The sequence below is a fragment of the Mesoplodon bidens genome (assembly GCF_964165515.1).
Source record: "Mesoplodon bidens genome assembly, chromosome: 6".
NCBI lineage: Eukaryota > Metazoa > Chordata > Mammalia > Artiodactyla > Ziphiidae > Mesoplodon > Mesoplodon bidens.
This window is the reverse complement of record NC_138162.1, coordinates 62425294-62444442: the sequence shown is the minus strand read 5'-3', so window position 1 is coordinate 62444442 and position 19149 is coordinate 62425294. Positions and strand designations below refer to the sequence as shown.

Here is a 19149-nt window from a genome sequence, read left to right as displayed (position 1 = left end):
TGCAAGGAGGTTGTTATTTATGCACAGAGCAGTCTTCTGAGTGTAATTTAGCCTATAAAGGTCCAGTAACTAATTCAATGTCACCCTGTTGATCTGTGGCACATTTCTGCTGAAATGATACTTCTGTTGCTAACTTTCCTTCTGGCTTACTTCAGGATATCTCCAGAACCTTACTCCATCAAAGCAATCTTCTACAGGTGAGAAAATGCACAACATCTCCTCTAAAATCTAAGTTTTAGGGGTATTTCTCTGCCCCACAAGTTGTCAACAAATATACACTGGCATATATAGCCTCTTAGTTTAAAATTTACTAGGCTTCTGAGTAGGGGAAGGTGTGAAAACCTCCTATAATAAGCTTTTTTTTTTTTTTTTGGCGGTACGCGGGCCTTTCACTGTTGTGGCCTCTCCCGTTGCGGAGCACAGGCTCCGGACGCGCAGGCTCAGCGGCCATGGCTCACGGGCCCAGCTGCTCCGTGGCATGTGGGATCCTCCCAGACCGGGGCACGAACCCGTGTCCCCCGCATCGGCAGGCGGACTCTCAACCACTGCGCCACCAGGGAAGCCCTATAATAAGCTTTTTAAAAAGGTATCGATTGCCATATACTTGGAAAGAAGGTAATCAACCCATTATACTTCCCTGAGATAAGAAGACATTTCTAAGATACTATGAGAGCAGCTTACAGACAACTGGGGGTAGATTTCCAGCCCTCATCAGTTTCTGCTTTGTTTCAAGCCAGGAGTAGGCAACTACACCCTCTGAGCCAAATGCTAGCCTGCTGCCCACTTTTGTAGATAAAGTTTTATTGAAATACAGCTGTGCCTATTCCTTTATGTATATAGTCTACTGCTGCTTGCGGCTACAAGGACTGAATTGAATAGCTGTTACAGAAACCACACAGCTGCCTAAACTATTTACTATCTGGCCCTTTATAGAAAAGGTTTGCCAACCACTGTTTTAAGCTATACAAAATTATACTTCTTTCCCCATGAACATCACTTTCAAGAATTCGCCTTTAGTAAATAAGAACACAAGTGCAAACAAGAATGTTCATATGGAAGCAGTACTCTTTGTAAAAGAAAAGAACTGGCAGCAACCTCAACGTCCACAAACCAAGAACCTGTTAAGTAAATTATGGTACAATGATATACTGAGAATCCATTAAAAATTATGATGGCTATCTTTACTTACAGACATGGAAAGATATCTATGACATGGTTGAGTTAAAAAAAAAAGTCACATATCCATAATCCTTTTATATAACTAGCATCTATCCATATATCCGTATGTATCTGTAAATGAAAAAAGATGACTAAAAAGATGTTAATTAAATGGTTCCTTAGTGGCACCCTTTCAGATAGTGTTTATTCTTTGTAGTTTTCTTAATGAGATCTTTACCGTAAAGATGTACCCTTTATACGAGCTGTAAAAAAAAATCAGTTTAAAACTTTTAGAAGTTAAAGTCAGCGTGTTAAGTTTAGGATTTGCGTTTTATAAAAAGAACAGGGTTTTTGGTTTGGTTGTTACCATTTCTAATTTACCTTTTTCTTTGTTTTAAACACAGAAAGGCTCTTAGATTCACCAATAGCCTGCACATCTACAAAGCGGCATCCCCACAGAATGTGGCAACCTCCTTACCAGACTGTAAAAGTCCCCTTACAAAAGCATACATGAGTTAGGAGGAAGAGGTTAACAGACCAGTCCCTCGATGGAAATGTATTAATTCAATCCGTGTCTTGCTTCTGGATTACCATAAAAAGGTTCATAAAGTACCCAAAAGCCACATAAGATTTTAGAATTATGCTGCTCAATGACTGATGCTCAGTGAAGAGTCAGAAAAGGGAGATTTTGTTCCCCTCTCATTTTCTTCAACAAAAGTAAGCTTCTGCAAGATTGGCACAAGTGTTTTTTAAACTGGTAACTGAAAAGGCTAAGTGTGTACATGATACAATTATTAAGAACCCAGTACCACCACTAATAAAGAGATGCTAACTGAACACTGCATAAAGCTTGCAAATTAATGACAACAGGAACAACTGAGGAAGAAATTGCTAACAGCAGCCAACACAGCTCACCCTCTCTGTGCAGGACTTCACAGCTACCATTTCTAACCCTCATTTTATAAATGAAGTGAGTTTCCAAAGTCACATAAAGAAGGGGTAAATTCAAGTGCAAATACATCTGGCTTGAAAGCCTATACTCTTCCACCCATGCTGATAAATAGAAATTGTATTTCTAATGAAGTACTACACAAAATCCCAAAATAAATGCAGCAGATGAAAAAACTTGAAATTCCTGGTTTATAAAAATATTACAAAATTACCATGTCAATTAATTTGTTTTATAAGCAATTTATTTAAAACAGTATGTTTTTTAAAACATTTTCTCAGAGTTAAATCTACCCATATTCTCCATCCTTACATTTATTCATGTATGCATATGATACGTGTACATCTTTTACAGATATGCTATAGCATTATATAGAGCACAACTTTTTAATATTGTCAAACTGAAGTAGAGTCTGTATACATTTGTGGGCACAGATTTCTGTTAAACATAAAGCTGTGACTTGGTTTTTTATGACTCTTCCCACAGTAAAATTACTTCACTGCTCTGGATTAAACAAAATCTGTGCCCTGAAAATTAACATGTGCTGTACAATGATATAATTAAAATTTTTTTTACATTGGTATTTACCCCCACTATTTTTCTCTTAGGTATAGCCTCTTCTCAAATTAGGTAGAGATTAGGCTTTCCTGTGAATTCCCCATAATTGCACCTCCAAGTTCAAGATGATAAACAAACCCTTTAACTCCCAGACTAAGGAGTTATGCTATGCCTCCTTCTTGGGGGTGTAGAGGCATTAGACTATGGTTTTCTAAGCAGTTATTCCACGGATCCCTAGTAGAAGCCTAAAAGATAGGACTCTGCGACTAGACCCTTTTCATCTAGAGCAGCTCTAACTTTTATCAGTTCTGCATGTTGGCTTCCTTGTAAAATTTAATTTGAAAGGAAAATCAAAAAACGGCAGGTTCAACAACTAACTTTTATTCTTTTTTTTTTTTTAATAGCCGGCTTAAGTTATAGACGGATGAAGAATGTGGGAGAGGAAAAAGCAAAGACTTTGGGGGTCAAACTTGCTGGATACATATTTGAGACCTTTATTTCCTCATCTGTAAAATGAAAATAACTGTACCTGCCCTGAATGCTTTTGCAAGAGCTGAGAAAGACAAAGTGGGTACCACCCCTAGTACAGTGTGTGAGCTAAGAGGTAGCTATGAAATGATTAGTTTTTAATCCTCATTCTTTTACTCTTAGCAACAGGTGAAAGTAAATGCTAAGCCAAATATTTATTTTAGATAGAAGATGGAGTATGTTCAAACTAGTGTTGGCTAAAAGAAATGAGATGTTAGGCAAAATAACAATGCTAATCAAAGACTATCTATGACAATATTAATGTACTACTCATGAGAACACAATTACTTTTGATAAAAACATAATCCAGATTTAAAAACAATAAAAGCAGCACATTTTGCTCAACAAATATTTCCCAAGCCGTTAACTACACTTAAGGCATTGTGCAAGACTGTAAATGAAGATAAAATATTACCCCAATACACGTGTAGGTTGCTTGCTACTATTTTAATTCTACTAAAAGGTGTAAACACTATTTGCTTTAGTGTGACCCTGATTCCATGAATACAAGTGAATATTCACAAAGCCAGGGATAGAGGCCAGGGTGCCTGTATAATGGAACTTCTAGCTCTATTACCAAGTGCTAATGATAATGAGTATCATAAAGCAGGAAGCTTTGATTCAAGCAAGTGATTAGAACTGATGATACAAAGGTAAACAGAACTCAACAGAATTTGCCAACTTGGCTTCTAGTCTATCGTTAGCCATAACTGATATCTCAGAAATAATAGCATCACTCTGACATCCAGGAAGGCCATCCCAGTGAGAATTTTGCAGAGTGGCAAAAACACAAGACTAATGGATGATACAAGTGATTCTCAAAAGAAAGAAAAAAGAAAAAAGAAAGTTGCCTGCCAATGCCTAATACCTCCTTTCCTACAGATACCTGGAGAAATAAAAACTTTTTAAAAAATTTACCCCCGGGGCCTCCCTGGTGGTGCAGTGGTTGAGAGTCCGCCTGCCGATGCAGGGGATACGGGTTCGTGCCTCGGTCCGGGAGGATCCCATATGCCGCGGAGCGGCTGGGCCCGTGAGCCATGGCCGCTGAGCCTGCGCATCCGGAGCCTATGCTCCGCAACGGGAGAGGCCACAACAGTGAGAGGCCCGCATACCGAAAAAAAAAAAAAAAAAATTTACCCCCTTTTTTACAAAAATTGAAGCTTTCCAAGGGAAGCTTGCCACAGGGCAAGCTCAAAGAATAGGATCTACAGTTTACTGAACACCTACTATGTACATGAGCTTCACAGGTGTTTTCTCATTTCATCTTCCTGACAAATTCTCTAGTGTTCTTTTCCCCATTTTAACACTGAAGAAAATAAAGGTTAGGGATAAAGTGACTCACCCAAGGTCACAAGACTAATAAGTGACAACAACAGAATCTCAACTCAGGACCAATCTTTTAACTCCCCCAAACCCCTCAACTCCCACCAGAGTTCTGCAATCCCAAACAATACTGGCTGGTACAATGGGAAGAGAAAAATGCTGAAAGAACAATTATTAATATTTTAAAGAAAGCTTGATCTTTTAGGGAAAAAATCCTAAGTCAACTTTAATTTTCATATAAGGAGACATGATACTGGAGTATTTCTACTCTTTCCCTCTTGGATTATAAAGGGAAATTTTTAATAAATCAGAAAGGTTTTGAAAACAACCACAACATCCTTTTTATAATCAAAAACTGCTTCCATGGTCAGGATAACAATTTTTTTTTAGATAATCTAAGCATACATGATAGACTTTTTTTCTCAATTTGGCACTGCTGACAAGTTTTTCTACTATTTAGGAAAAAGAATTAACTTTGAAATTGGCTGTAAGGGAAAAAAAATCCAGCACAAAGTAAGTTTAATATCCCTCTGAAAAGTGCACTTTAAAATTTGGAACTAAAAACAAGAATCATCAAAAGAAAACTTCCATCACCACTTTATTACATTCAACAGAGTAAAAAGAATTCTTAAAGTGAGTATTCTCTAGAATGTAACGGAAATTCTAATGAATTCATCAAAAATTTGAAGTGCCAAGTCCACACATAAATCTTGATTTTGCTATAGAGTTGACTGCTTGTTGGTTTAAGACCTCCCATAAACAATGTGAATCTGTTTATAGATAATAAACCATCTATGGACAGCACTAATCAGATTAAACTCGAGGTCTATCTTGACAAAACCATCGTTTTACAGAAATACATAAATCATGTACCAAAAACTCTATAAACATGGCACATAGCCCCACTCATAGTTTACTTTTTTGTGGTATATTCTTGACTTAAATTTCTGTTACATAACATTAAAAAAAATTTATCAATGTAAAACTATCCTGGCTTAACAACTCTAAAATGTTTTTCCTTGCGTTCATTTGGCAGTTATCAAAGTGTGCAAGTACACACAGGCACACACACATACGCAACTCTATGTATATTATATATGCATTATTAAGGAAGAGAAAAATGACTCATCACAAGAGCATGAAATCAAAGAAAGTATTAAGGTTTGAAAGTGACGAGAAACAGGTAATTCAAAACTAAATTCAAATTATGATGATATGTTTACTTAGGTAAGCCCAAGATAATCCATACGTCTCTTATTCACAGGGAAAAAGTCAGACACATGAATATTCTATAAAGTCCCAATGCAAAATCAGAAGGCCGTTCCATACATCCACATTTTAATCTGTTATAAATTAACTTGAGTCAGATCAAATCATGAAGCCATCCTGACTGCTACACGTAACATGCACAATTACAACCCAAGTCAAATCGTACGCACCCTCAGTAACCATACCTCAAACAAGTGGAACAGTGAAGGAGCAGGCTAGAGTTTCCCCTGGAGAGGGACAGGGGTCAGGGCAATCTTCAAAATGGCTATATCTGAGACAACTGCAAAACCTGAGAATGTCCTCAAACCCTAAAGATGCTCACAGGGCTTCACAACAAGGTCTCTTTACAAGATCCACAGCCCAGATGACCTGCATCTTTCAAACTGTCCTATTTCCAGAATTCCTGATTTTAAATCACACTGGAAACCTTTGGCTGCAACTGAACTAGAATGGTTCTGCTTCACCCTTCTAAACAGCAACGAGGTGGGGGAGAACAGTGCCATACTTAATCCTGTTTTGTTTCAAACTCTCGGACCTTCTGCATTCCAAAATTGTATCCCTCTGACTAATATAAACCGTTATGAGAGAACAGGTTTAAAAAAAAAAAAAAAAACCCACACCCCCCAAAGCAGCCAGTGAGAAGGAATGAGGGAGTAGTACTGGTAACATACGGTACCATGAGCTGCAGTGGCCTCCCCGTCAGTGGTGCAAGGGTCACAGATCACTCCTGGCCTTCGGGCCAACAGCAAAGCACAGCCCAGGGAGGGCGGGGGGACAGGGACCGGGCGGGGAGGGGCCCCTCGCTGCTCTCGGGCAGTTTACACAAGAAGGCAGCTCAGCTCCTTTCTGGCGCATTCCTCCTCTCTATCTCCCAACTTCTCTGCATGTGTCCTGCCGTATTTTCTTCAGCTGGTAATTGTCCGGATGGCCAGACTTTAAACAGCCACAGTTTAGGAAAAAGCGAAACCCTTCTAAGTGACCATCACAGCAAATCAGCTTCACGCTAGTGGGTAAAATTTTCCAAGGGAAGTGTTCTTCTGATAGTTCCTGAGTCTCTAAGTGCCCCCCCCCGCCCCCGCCCTCACAGGCCGCCACACACACTCCCCTAGAGGGCGAAATGCACTGTGGCAATAAAACATTCATGCGACTTGGAATTTTAACACAATGCCATTTCCCTAGTTTAACCTGAAAGGAATGCACTAGTCACAACAGACTACATCATCCTGCCATTAAACCCTGCCAAGGAACCGCTTTTTTGGCCCTCCCGGGCCAGCTTTGACGGGAAAGGAGTACACAGACCCACACACTGAGCACAGAGGGGCCACCTCTGCTTCCTTGGCAGGGCCCAGCAACACCCTACTCTTGAACGTGACCCCTGACCCCTTGCATTGTGACCGGCTTGTGATGCGTGTGTCACTCTGGCACTTCTGCAGAGCCACACACTGCGCTGGCCGTTGGCGGCTCCCTCTCGACAGGACTTGGGCCGACGCCAGAGGTTCTCTCTTATTATTAGTGCTACTATTGAAAGGCTCGTGTTGAAGGTGGGGAGGCTTTTGCCTTGTGCTGGAGAGGGGTCTGTTTCTCTTTTTCCTTTGTTTGTCTTAGACTTTTTAAAAAACAAACTTTGCATTTGCATTCATAATTAGGTTATGATTACTGACAAACTGGTTTGCTTTGGGGACTACTTATCAAAGCTGCCAGTTCTTCCGCATTTAAGTGACATTTAATTTAGACTTACAAAATACAAAAACAGAAATTATTCTGACTTCTCTGGAGAATTTTAGAGGAAAACTCAAAGGTGTTGAACTCTAAAACATTCCACACTTAACCATTTCATGTTAAAGTACTATCACACAACAATCAAGGAATAAGTTAGTTTTTTGTTGTTTTTTTTAAAAACCCTAGATGTATTGATTTATTACTTGTGCAGAGATGTCTGCCTTCCAAGGAACAGAAGCGACAAACTAAGGGACAAGGAAAAACATGTGTACAACAAATAAAAAATTGAAAATCACATTAAAGGTTTTTAACTGTTTGAAGTAATTTTTAACTCTGCTGTGATGCCAATTTGGCCCTTTATAGCCGATCACAAAATTATTGATTTTTTATTAATTTTGGAAGTTACAAGATACCATAATTTTGCCCCTCCAACATCCTTCTTCCTTTATCCTCAACTTCTCTCTCACTACTAACGTATGCCTTCCAGATTTTTCTACTTTTCTGATTTATTTTTCTTTTCTCATCATTAACTATTTTCATATGGGGCACTTTCACTTTCAACTTTGCCCTACTATTTTGTCTTCTAATTCATCCTCTCTACTCTAGTCACAGGCCATTCTAAGAAGTGGCAAGTCCCTCCTTCTGGCCCTGACCCTGAACTACAGCCAGGTGAGCTGATTATCCCTGCAAAAGGCAGAAGGTGTTCCAGCTTTAATCTCCTAGAATGAGGCCACACCCCCTACTGCAACAATTGAAGAACATCTTACTTCATCTAAGAGAACACCCAAAATGATGATCGCTATCAGGTTAACATGCACATAGAAAATAAAGCCAAATTGTCTCCTTTAGCATAAATTTTGTCTCCTTAGTTAGTCTTAAGCTCCAGTTAAAAGACTTCTTTTTCCTTTCCTTTAAACAGAAATTATCATGCCTTGAAGAGTCATTCTAATCCCAAACCATGTTAATTCTAGCTAGGAGGACAGCAATTAATTAAAAAAAAAAAAAAAGGAATTATACCTGACTTGGGGAACTGGGTGGGAAATCAAGCCAACAGTGAAGCAAAGATTATCAAATCCTATGTGAAATATTTCCATTTCAAAATGTAAATGCTGAAATCAAACTGTCATTTTAATCTATATGAAACAACAATAGAGACATTTGATTTTTTCAAGTAATCTGGCTTATTACCAATGTATATTCAAATTCTAATTTTTATGTTAATAGAGGGAAATGTAGTAAAACTGCAGACAGCACCACTTAAAGCAATGAGATTAAAATTACAGAGGATAATTTCTATTTAAGTTCAGACAGATACACTTTTCTGCTCATATCAAATTAATCAACACAGTGGTTTCAAAGCATCTTGGCCCAATATCCAGAGAAAGAAGAGTGAAGGTCTGTGATCGTGCACATGCAGCATGTTAAACCTCTCAACTGTGATGCGGTTCCTCTGAAGACCTCTGGAACTTTCAGACACATTGCTAAAAATAAGCAATAACCCATCCCTTATTTCTAAATAAAAAATTGTCAACCGATTTTATAATCTTAATACTGCTATGGTACAGTGATGTATCATGAGAAAATCATATTTTTATAGGAAATTGTACCAATACAAACAAGGAGAATCAGAATCATCCAAAACCTGCTAGAAAAGAAAGTTATATCAATAAGTTCACTGAATTGCATAAAGTTGTACAAATCCAAAAGTTTTGCAGAAATATAAACATTTTAGAGGGTACATGTGTATGATCAAATCTGTGATAACCATGAGTGATTTTCATTTTCCTTTAACCAAAAGAAAACATTACTGTGTTAAACGGCACTTAGAAACACAAATTTTAAAGTTTTGTAAGTTACCTTTTAGCTTCTAGAAAGCAAAATAGGTGAGGTGTTTCTCACCAACTCCTATTAAGATGAGCACAAACAAGCATGTGTTAATCTGTTCTTCTCAACAAGAGTCTACTTGGAGCTACCCACCCCTAGTTGTCCCGCCACGGACCTGTCCCCACCACACACAACACACACACACACACACACACACACACACACACACACACACAGGCAGTTAGACTCGAACCCTGAGTGAGGGCAACCCTCAGAGACAACAAGATGAGACAGGAAAGGAAATGTGTGGCTAGAAGAGGGAAGGAAGAAAAAGGAAAGAGAGACAGTAGGATGAAACCAGACTGAAAGCAACACAAGCAACAGGAAAGAAAAGGACGAGAGAGACAGAGAATGAGACGGGGAGGAGCAAAACGGAAAGGGAGAGAGAAGAAAGGGGAAACTGCAGGGAAAAAACGGATGGCTAGAGAGAGAGGAGGTACCAGAGCCCCACGACACAACAGTGGATCAAGCAGCTGGCTGGAGATGCTAATTCAGCGCTTTAACAAATCAATGCCACTTGAAAAGTACAATGCGAGCCCTCACTGGGTAGATGTCAGGGGACTGAGAAAATGCATTCTCAAGTATTTCACATTAAGAGGGAATAATGTGTTAATTTATAACTCTTCACCCTCTACACTTGGATTATCTATCTGTGTCAGCGATTTGACTTCTTAAATTTATCAAAAAGGCACGCAAAGGGAGGCAGCTCTGGCTGCACCACTGGGAAATGAAGTTTCAGAAGAGCCTGTCCTGGGCAGCCTTGCGGTTCTTTTCACTTTCCGATTTGGGCTGAAGTGTCAGTGGGGGTGGCAGGAAGGATTGAGCATTTGAAGGCGAGATCGAGGGAGGAGGGGATCTCCTGGTCCAGTTACTAACACAGCCCAAGGAAAGGCTTTCTTGGCCTGTGGTTGATTGCATTAGGTACCATCCGTCAAAAGTGACACAGAAGAAAAGGAATAACTTGAATCAGCAACCCCGAGCTGCCATCATCAGAATTTACTTTACGGAAACTTACTTAAGTCTCTCGGCACACCCAGCGGAAGAGAAGCTGCTGACAATTGGGCTCTAATTAGACAGTACTCTCGCAATGCCACCGGAGCCCCATAGACAGAGCTTATCAACATAGGAAGGGAAGGGAGGGCGAAGTTTATTTTATTTGGTTAGTTCTGAGAAGGGGAAGGGAGATGTTAAAGAACTGATATATTACATCCCAGCATTCAGGAGCCTAATGTTTCTTTCTTAAGAAAAACCTATTTTATTAAACATCAGGTTCTTGTAATCGTTTCCTAATTGTTCCTTAATGTAACTTTAGCCAACTTTTAATATGATAGCACAGCTCCTAACCTGAGGGATAGAAAGACTCTTAGTATTTTTTGCTGCCAAACTTAAAGCGTTATCAGACTCAAGTTTTCAGAGTGCAAGCATTGTCAAGACACAAAGGCAAGTGTGTTAAAACTGTCGAATAAATAGAAGAGAGTTTCAAGAAAGTGTTTTAATTAAGGCGACAGCTTCAAAGATATGAAGGGGGAAAGTGATTATTACATATAAAGAAAACAAAAAAATGACCAGATTTTAACTGCTCTGAGTTTCACTTTAAGATTGTTTAAACTACACACAGCAGTGTTTTAAACTGTGGCGATGTTTTTATTTGCTACTCGTACAATTGCAACAGAAACATTCTCTTATTTTCCGGACATTCATATGTAAATGAATGCTGATGAATGGAAATGAGATGCTATACATGATGGGCAACGTGCAACATTTAATTTCAAAAACACAGTTACCTCACTCACTGAAGCTTGAATCTCTTTCCTTCTAAAACTAGGCCCTAAAAGAAATGAAAGACAATGACAGACCTACTTGTTTCTATTGGCTAAACACCACCTTCCACAGAACTCGTGACAGAAAATAAACGTTCTCTCCATCTCATGTTTTGCATCTTTTCTATTACACAGCTACTTTTTAAAATGAATATTTGAAGCTGAAGCTGATTAGAAGCTGAAATTATAAATAGCCAGAAATTTTACAGCTGCACTGAGCCAAAGGATTAAAATGTCCAAAATAGTGTGATTACTTAATGAATGTTTTATTTCTTCCAAAGGAGAAAATTAATAAGGAATTTCCTAGGTAAAGACCGTAGAGTACATTACTTTCCCTTTCCATATAATCTTAGGAGACAGACTATATGTTCTGAATTCTATGCAATGGCAGAGAATCATATGGTATGCATTTCAAGGGCCTCTATGCCCTGAGAGTAGGATTTGTCCTATCTCCGGTTTTTGCATGAATTACCATTACTGTCTGTCCCACCCATGCCACCCCCATGTAAACTATCTATTCTTATCATTATGGTAACATTAATCCCCTTCTCCCCTCCCCCTCGCCCACCACACTCACCTAAGGGGTTAAAAGACTTCAGTACATTTGTGACTTGTCAGTGACATATAATACCCGGGTCCTTCATGCAATCAACTTTTACTTGACATGTATTTGCTCATCACAGGACCCGCATTACTACTGGGAAAATGAAGAAAAACCTAAATTAACACTTGACATTCAATATGGTCAAGTCCTTAATTGGCTGGGCTTCCTGAGAAAGCAATTTTCTATTCCCCAAACTGTTCGCGTGTCATGTGTGGAGTGCAGCTCTTGGCCATCACTGCTGTCCCTCGCTCCCTCTAATGAGAGCAGATGAATTAGTGCTACGTGACACGATTTGAACAGGGCTTCCTCCTCTTCCCCTCCCCCCAATCTTTCTCCTATACCAGTGACAGCTGTGTGGCAAGGGAAAGAAAGAAAGAGAAATGCAAGAGCAAACAATCCTGTAAAGGATGATCATTTTTTTTAAATGAACCTTAAATGTCTTATTGAAACTCCAGAACAACAGGGTCATTTAATTGTGGAGGTGGGGAACAAAGATCAGGGGAATTATCTGGCTATGGTTGATTTCGGTTGTATTAACTTCCAGCATGTTTCTTCCATTCCTGGCTAGTTGCAGTACTAGATTGCACTGGTCTAATTAAAATGGAATTTACATCGACTTAAAAAGTTTTTTTTTAAAGGTCTGGAGAATGGGTCAACTAGAAAAAAAAGGAACAGCATGAAATGATTATTATTCTAAGATAAATATACCCCTGGATTAAAGAAAAAGATCTTTTCAACAAAAGTTTAGGTCTTAAGAACCTACGACACAAAACTCTGTCACTATACTTTGCTTTCAAATACTGTTCAGAATCTGAACTTAATGCTAATCACTGTATTTTAAATCATTTTGTTTAGATCCCTTTGGTTGTTGAATGTTTGCAACAAAAGCTATTTGAACACTGATTTCATTCTGTTATTTTGGAGAGAGAGGGAACATAGTCTGCTTAATATGTGCTTATCTAGCTCATTAAGAAACAACTGAGGACTTCCCTGGTGGCACAGTGGTTAAGAATCCACCTGCCAATGCAGGGGACATGGGTTCGAGCCCTGGTCCAGGAAGATCCCACATGCCACAAAACAACTAAACCCGTGCGCCACAACTACTGAGCCTGTGCTCTAGAGCCCACGAGCCACAACTACTGAGCCCATGTGCCACAACTCCTGAAGCCCGCGTGCCTAGAGCCCGTGCTCCACAACAAGAGAAGCCGCTGCAATGAGAAGCCCGTGCACCACAACGAAGAGTAGCCCCCACGTGCCGCAACTAGAGAAAGCCCGCGTGCAGCGACGAAGACCCAACGCAGCCATAAATAAATAAATAAATTATAAACAAACAAAAAAGAAACAACTGAAAGGAAGGTAGGTCAGAATTTGCTCTGTTCAAAGATGCTAAAAGGTAAACTGAAGGGATTTCTCTGGGTCTTCACTTACTCATTTTGAAACCAAAGAGGAAGTAATTTTAAATGCCTAAATTGCTAAACCAATCCGATTAGGACCAAAAAGAACTAGAGGAATTAAGAATATGTGGCAGATCACACATTTGCGAAAGTAGTCAGTCCAAAGGACATGCATCAAGTGAAAATAATTAGTTACTCACACCTTAGCACTTGGGATTTTTACTCATCTTTTTAAAATGAGAGCTAAAGCAAAGATACTACCTGTGCACTAGAAGGTATATCAAGATTGTACCAGTGCCACAAAATCAACGTAAGCATGCAAAATACAAAACTTTCTCAAGTACAGTTCCCCTGCCTCAAATAAATAGCTTGATCATTTATTAGTTATTCCTCATAATTCTGAATATAATTTAAGTAATATTCCAGTAAGAAAATTGTGAAGTAAATTTGAATACACAAAAATATGGTGAGGGACTTCCCTGGAGGCGCGGTGGTTAAGAATCGCCTGCCAATGCAGGGGACATGGGTTCAAGCCCTGGTCCAGGAAGATCCCACATGCTGCGGAGCAACTAAGCCCATGTGTCACAACTACTGAACCCCCGCTCTAGAGCCCACGAGCCACAACTTCTGAAGCCCACGCGCCTAGAGCCCATGCTCCGCAACAAGAGAAGCCCCCGCTAGCCGCAACTAGAGAAAGTCCACACACAGCAACGAAGACCCAACACAGCCAAAAATAAATAAATAAATATTTATATAAAAAAATATGGTGAAACCCACTTTTGCACTCTGTTTAAAGTTATAATCTAAAGCTAAAAAACAGCTCTTTCCACATTTTATATTCATGAGAAATAACATGAAAGGAAATGAAGTTTTACAGGGTTTTTCTTAAAAACGAGTCAACTCATAACATGATTTTAAATACTGCTACACTGACAGAAGACAAGCTGTAATGTAAGGAAACTTTTTGGACCACCTTTGATCTTCTACTTTGCTGGAACATTATCGTTTTGGATAATATGAAAACTCTAAAAGATGAGAATAATTTAGAAGTATTTTCACTGAAGCAAAACAATGCAATGGACACCCACTCTGCATATATTATCCCTCTGATGGCCAAAGCACTGATATTTCAAGTTGTGAAGTCTTTCAAATATACTTGAGACAGCTTGTGATTGGGCATTCTATTAGGCATCTAAAAGAAGTAAATAATTTGGTATTTTGGAAAAGCAGCTCAGTCGAATACATCCAGTTAACTGCTACAGTAGCATTATAATCACTGAGCAACAAAGGGCAGTGTATTCTGCCAACAGCTTTAGGGTGACCTTTGCAATGCTGACTAGTCCCGTCAAGTTCCATCTCTGAGACACACGGTACAGACAGGGGTGGTTTATTAACTGAGGTAGGAACTAAGACCAGGAGCCTCCAAAAGGGTAGGCATTTCACATTCAGGAAATGGGGAATTCCTTTCCCTCAGAAGAGAAGCTGAGCACCATGAGATCAGGCTGGGCAGCCCCCATATTCTTTCCCAAAGCGCTAGCCTTCTGTGGTGTAGAAACTCGCAAGTATTAGGACAGCATCAGCATCTTTTCCCACCCTCCCCTACATTTCTAAAAACTGTAATGAAATTCCAACTGGGAATTGGTAAAACAGGATCAATGACTTGAGCTCTCAGAATAAAGCTGAAAAAGAATGTTGACATCATCTCAGAGCTTTAAACAAATTGTGCGGAGTCCTGCCTTATCTGGGGTACTTTCCAACCACTGCTAACAGGGTGGACTGAACTGACACTTCAAGGGGGCAACAATGAGAGAGATGACTGCACTGGAGCCGAAGATTGGATCACCTGTAGGAAAGTCAACCTTTTTGACTCAAGAAAGGCACTTCTTGGGGCTTCCCTGGTGGCGCAGTGGTTGAGAGTCTGCCTGCCGATGCAGGGGACACGGGTTCGTGCCCCGGTCTGGGAAGATCCCACATGCCGCGGAGCAACTGGGCCCGTGAGCCAAAATTACTGAGCTTGCGCGTCTGGAGCCTGTGCTCCGCAACAAGAGAGGCCGCGATAGAGAGAGGCCCGCGCACCGCGATGAAGAGTGGCCCCAGCTCTCCACAACTTGAGAAAGCCCTCGCACAGAAACGAAGACCCAACACAGCCAAAAATAAATAAATAAATAAATAATAAATAAAGCAAACTGTCAACAAGTAAAAATAAACACTAAAAAAAAAAAAAAAGAAAGGCACTTCTTGATTTAAGAAAGTTAACTGTGACCATGGCTACGTGACATGCTTAAACTTGATATTCTCTTAGGGATGAGCAGGCTTTGAAGCTCATAATAAACTTAAAATGGCTCTGTGGAATGTTAAGGCTTAATGCAGATGGTTGGTGCTACTGTCATGCCTACACGAAAAGAAGTCGACCTGGAAATAACTGCATTAACGGCTCCAGGGTATTTAAAATGGAAGGCTCTCCCCCTCCCTTTTTTATTAAGAATTTTACTTTGAACCCTAAGAAGAAGCTGCATTAAGCTTCCAACTTGTTTAGCACAGCTCAAATTAAGATACTTATTCCAGTTTAGAAAGGCATCATGTTTGCCACCCACCGAGTACATGTTACCCTCACATTACACCATTCGCGAGAAGTATAAACACAGCGGAGAGAGAAATGACTGCTTTAAAATAGGCTGGCACATGGAACAATAAATCTATTTCTCAAATACAAAGCACAAATGTTATTTTATAAAAATGAAGAGCATCTAAAAGGGTATATTCTTTTATCCTCCATTCTTCACCACCCTCTTAACTGCAGTGCTTCCCTCCCCTGTATTAAAGATATTTTATCTAATTCCCAGTTGAAAGGCTTCTGAAAGTGGTAAGTCCCAGCTGTGTTGATGATGAACTTCTTGCACATGGCACACCAACGTCATTCTGACACACGTACAGATGCTTTGTAACAAGCTGCACCAGTCACTTGAGTTGAAATACCTGACTTGCTATATAAAACAAACTGTTACTCTCTGGTCTTTCCTCCAGCTCAGCTCTTCTCTGCTGTTTTGGAAGCAAACCAACAGCTTGTTAATGTTGACATCAGTGATGACTCCCTTCTGATTGGTGTCTGACACTGTCCAGCAATGCTGTTCAACAAGACCCTAGACAGAACCTAGGCACACAGAGGCCCCGTTCATTTGCAGATCATTTTAACAAGATGTTCTTGTTTCCTGTTCCCATGAAAATCAATAACAGGATGACCTTCAATTTGAAATTCAAACCAATTAATTACCTGTTCTGTTGAAAATGTTGATATATGATTTGCCTAGAGAATTTCAATTATGAATAGATTATTTCTCTTAAAGAGCCCCTTCGAAAACTTTAGAAAGACACTGAAAAGCTCATCTTATACAACATAAATGATGTTTTCTTGAAGCTCGTATACAATATTGGCCTTGTACGAATTAGTACGGGGAAGTTTTGCCTTGTGGTCCATCTCTTCCCCATGACATCATAATCAATTGCCTGGTAAATTATTGCGTTCCCACAAAGATTCAGGGCCAAGAATCCACTTCTTAAAGGTGAGATGAAAAGCCCTTTATAGTTGAATTCAGCTTTTCATATACATCAGTGACTGACACAAATCATGGGATTCTTTTCCAAATTTAGAAATCTCCCCTTCCTTCCCTAGAATTCTAAAATTCTTACTTTCCTACCTTTATTAAAAGTCTTTGTCCATTTTTTGTTCTGCTCATGTTTGATTTTTCTTTATATGTGGGTCATAAGAAGAAAAGCTATATACATCAAAACTCTCAGCACCAGAAATATATTTACTAAACGTTTTTTTAAATTGTGAAAAAAAATGAAGAATTCGGCCTGATCCCAGTGGGGAATTCCCAAGATGAATGCTCACATGCAGTGAAACTATTATCTTCATCCTTTAAAATATTACCTAAAACAGAGGTTTCTATCTGGCAGCCAGTAGGCTGAATATAGCCTACAGATGAGTTTTGTTTGGACCACACACTTTTAAAAACATTTGAAAAGTTTGCCAAGATTTAAAAATCAGGAGTTTCTGACATAAAAATCTGGATTTCTGACTTCCCATTGAAAAAAAAAAGAGAGAAGAGGAAGACCTCACAACATTGGGCCTGCATTCCCACCTGGCAACAACCGGTTAGAGCTGGGGAGCTGCTACCTCACTGTGGTTGACACAAGGGCCTTCTGGTCCACCACAGTCCCCATCAGATTCACTCCTCTTGCTTTGTTTACCTTACTTCCTCATGGCCCTTTTGGGCAACTCCTGATCTTTAAAATGCCGTACTACTCCAAAGAGGGTTTACAGAGTTTGTCAAAGAAAAAGAGAAGGGTGTCTTCTCTTTCTTATTTCATGGGCGTACACAATGTAAAACAGTGGGTAGATTTTACCTCAAAATATAGTTGTTCAATCAAACATCAAGTGCAAAGCAAACTCCTTTTCATAATTAAAAAAATTTGTAAAGCAAATCCAGAACTGATGATCTTGTCTTACACAGTGGTTGAACAAAACATTTACACTAGTTTTCAATCAACCACATTCTTCTCTGCAGCCCAGAAAACGTGCTCAGGTCAAACTATTACTGAGATCTACATCCATTTTGTTCCTTCACATGTTAACACTTCTGCACTTCCTTTCTTGAATGATCATATACTTAAGTGAAAACTGACCCTAATATGAAAATAGAATACATCTTCAAGGTAAATTTTAAAAGTCAACATTTAGAATGCATGAATATTATCATAGCAAATACTCATCTTTACTGGCTCCATATGTATGCCACAATCTGACATTTATACTTATATTAAATAGACATTATTGCAGGTTCAAATGACCCCAAAAGTCATGGCATATTTCTTTAAAAATGATTATTACCTAAAAGCAGATGTCTATGACAAAGTCACCATGCACTTCTATTTGCTTTTTTTCTTAACTGGAAGCAAGTGCAAGGAGAAAGTCTTTGCTATTTCACTATTTCCAATTAACCACAACAATATAGTTCTTCTATCTATTAACAGAGTTTACAAACAAATTAGAAATACCCTATTTAGCAGAGGAAAGTATCTTTTCCCTTCACCAAAGGATATCAACAGGCTACCTCTGCTGTACTGTATGGTTCAGAATGCATTAAATATGCTATGACCAGACATATTCCAACTTATTAAGAAGAAAAAAATGTAAATCAACTTTAGGAGAGTGTTTGCAAATTATGTTTCATCATTGGCCCGCATTCTTGAAAGATTATTTTTAATTAGGCGTTTCCTTCCTAACAGAGAGGCATTTTTCTTCCAGTTTCACCTTAAGAAAGTAACCCTTGAACACATGCCAAATTTACTTCACAATCAAACTTTAATCCCCAAAATCTCTTGATTCTTAACAACTTGAACAACTTTAAGTAAACAGTTCACAAAATCATAATGATCATACTGCATTCCTTAACACCCAGTTGACTAGGAAAAGAGAAAATGCCCTAAGTATGAGCTCCATAAATAGTCTTAGGCCCGACAGCTGAACAACAATGTGATATACTCCTTTTGGGAAGCATTTTTCCTTAATATCCATTATGTTTGAAATTTGAGCAATTAGAAGCAGACACCTGGAACTCAATTATTAATTTACCTCTCCCCACCCATTTTACACTTCTTTTGAAACCATCTCTTAGGTGCTTCTTAAAGAGATGACCCCGTGGGATAGCATGCATGTAACGGTTCACATTATTTTCCTTAAAACATCTTGGTATAATCTAAGACTAAACATATTCTCCTTCTTCTTTAAGAGTATCACTTTAGAAAAATTTTTAAATTTCTCAAATGACTAATGAGTAAAATGGTAAAAAACAAAAATTAAAACAAGAGTTCTAGGAAAAGTATTGATATAATTCACCACATTCATGTTGATTTATCTACTATAACATTTTAGAAAGGGGA

The 19149-nt window shown here is 39.0% G+C and overlaps 1 protein-coding gene across 12 annotated transcripts in view; it reads right to left on the bottom strand.

Annotated features, from left to right (window-relative positions):
- Positions 1-19149, bottom strand: part of BNC2 (basonuclin zinc finger protein 2) — a 429706-nt gene that overhangs the window by 266620 nt on the left and 143937 nt on the right. For 2 of the 12 annotated variants that reach the window (XM_081238156.1, XM_081238158.1), the window contains exon 1: positions 6462-9415. The exons of the other annotated variants lie outside the window; for them this stretch is intronic. In XM_081238156.1, coding sequence (XP_081094282.1) covers positions 6462-6464 — 3 coding nt within the window. In that variant the 5' untranslated portion in view covers positions 6465-9415. Of the gene's footprint in view, positions 1-6461; positions 9416-19149 lie in introns of those variants that run through there. 12 annotated transcript variants of the gene reach the window in all.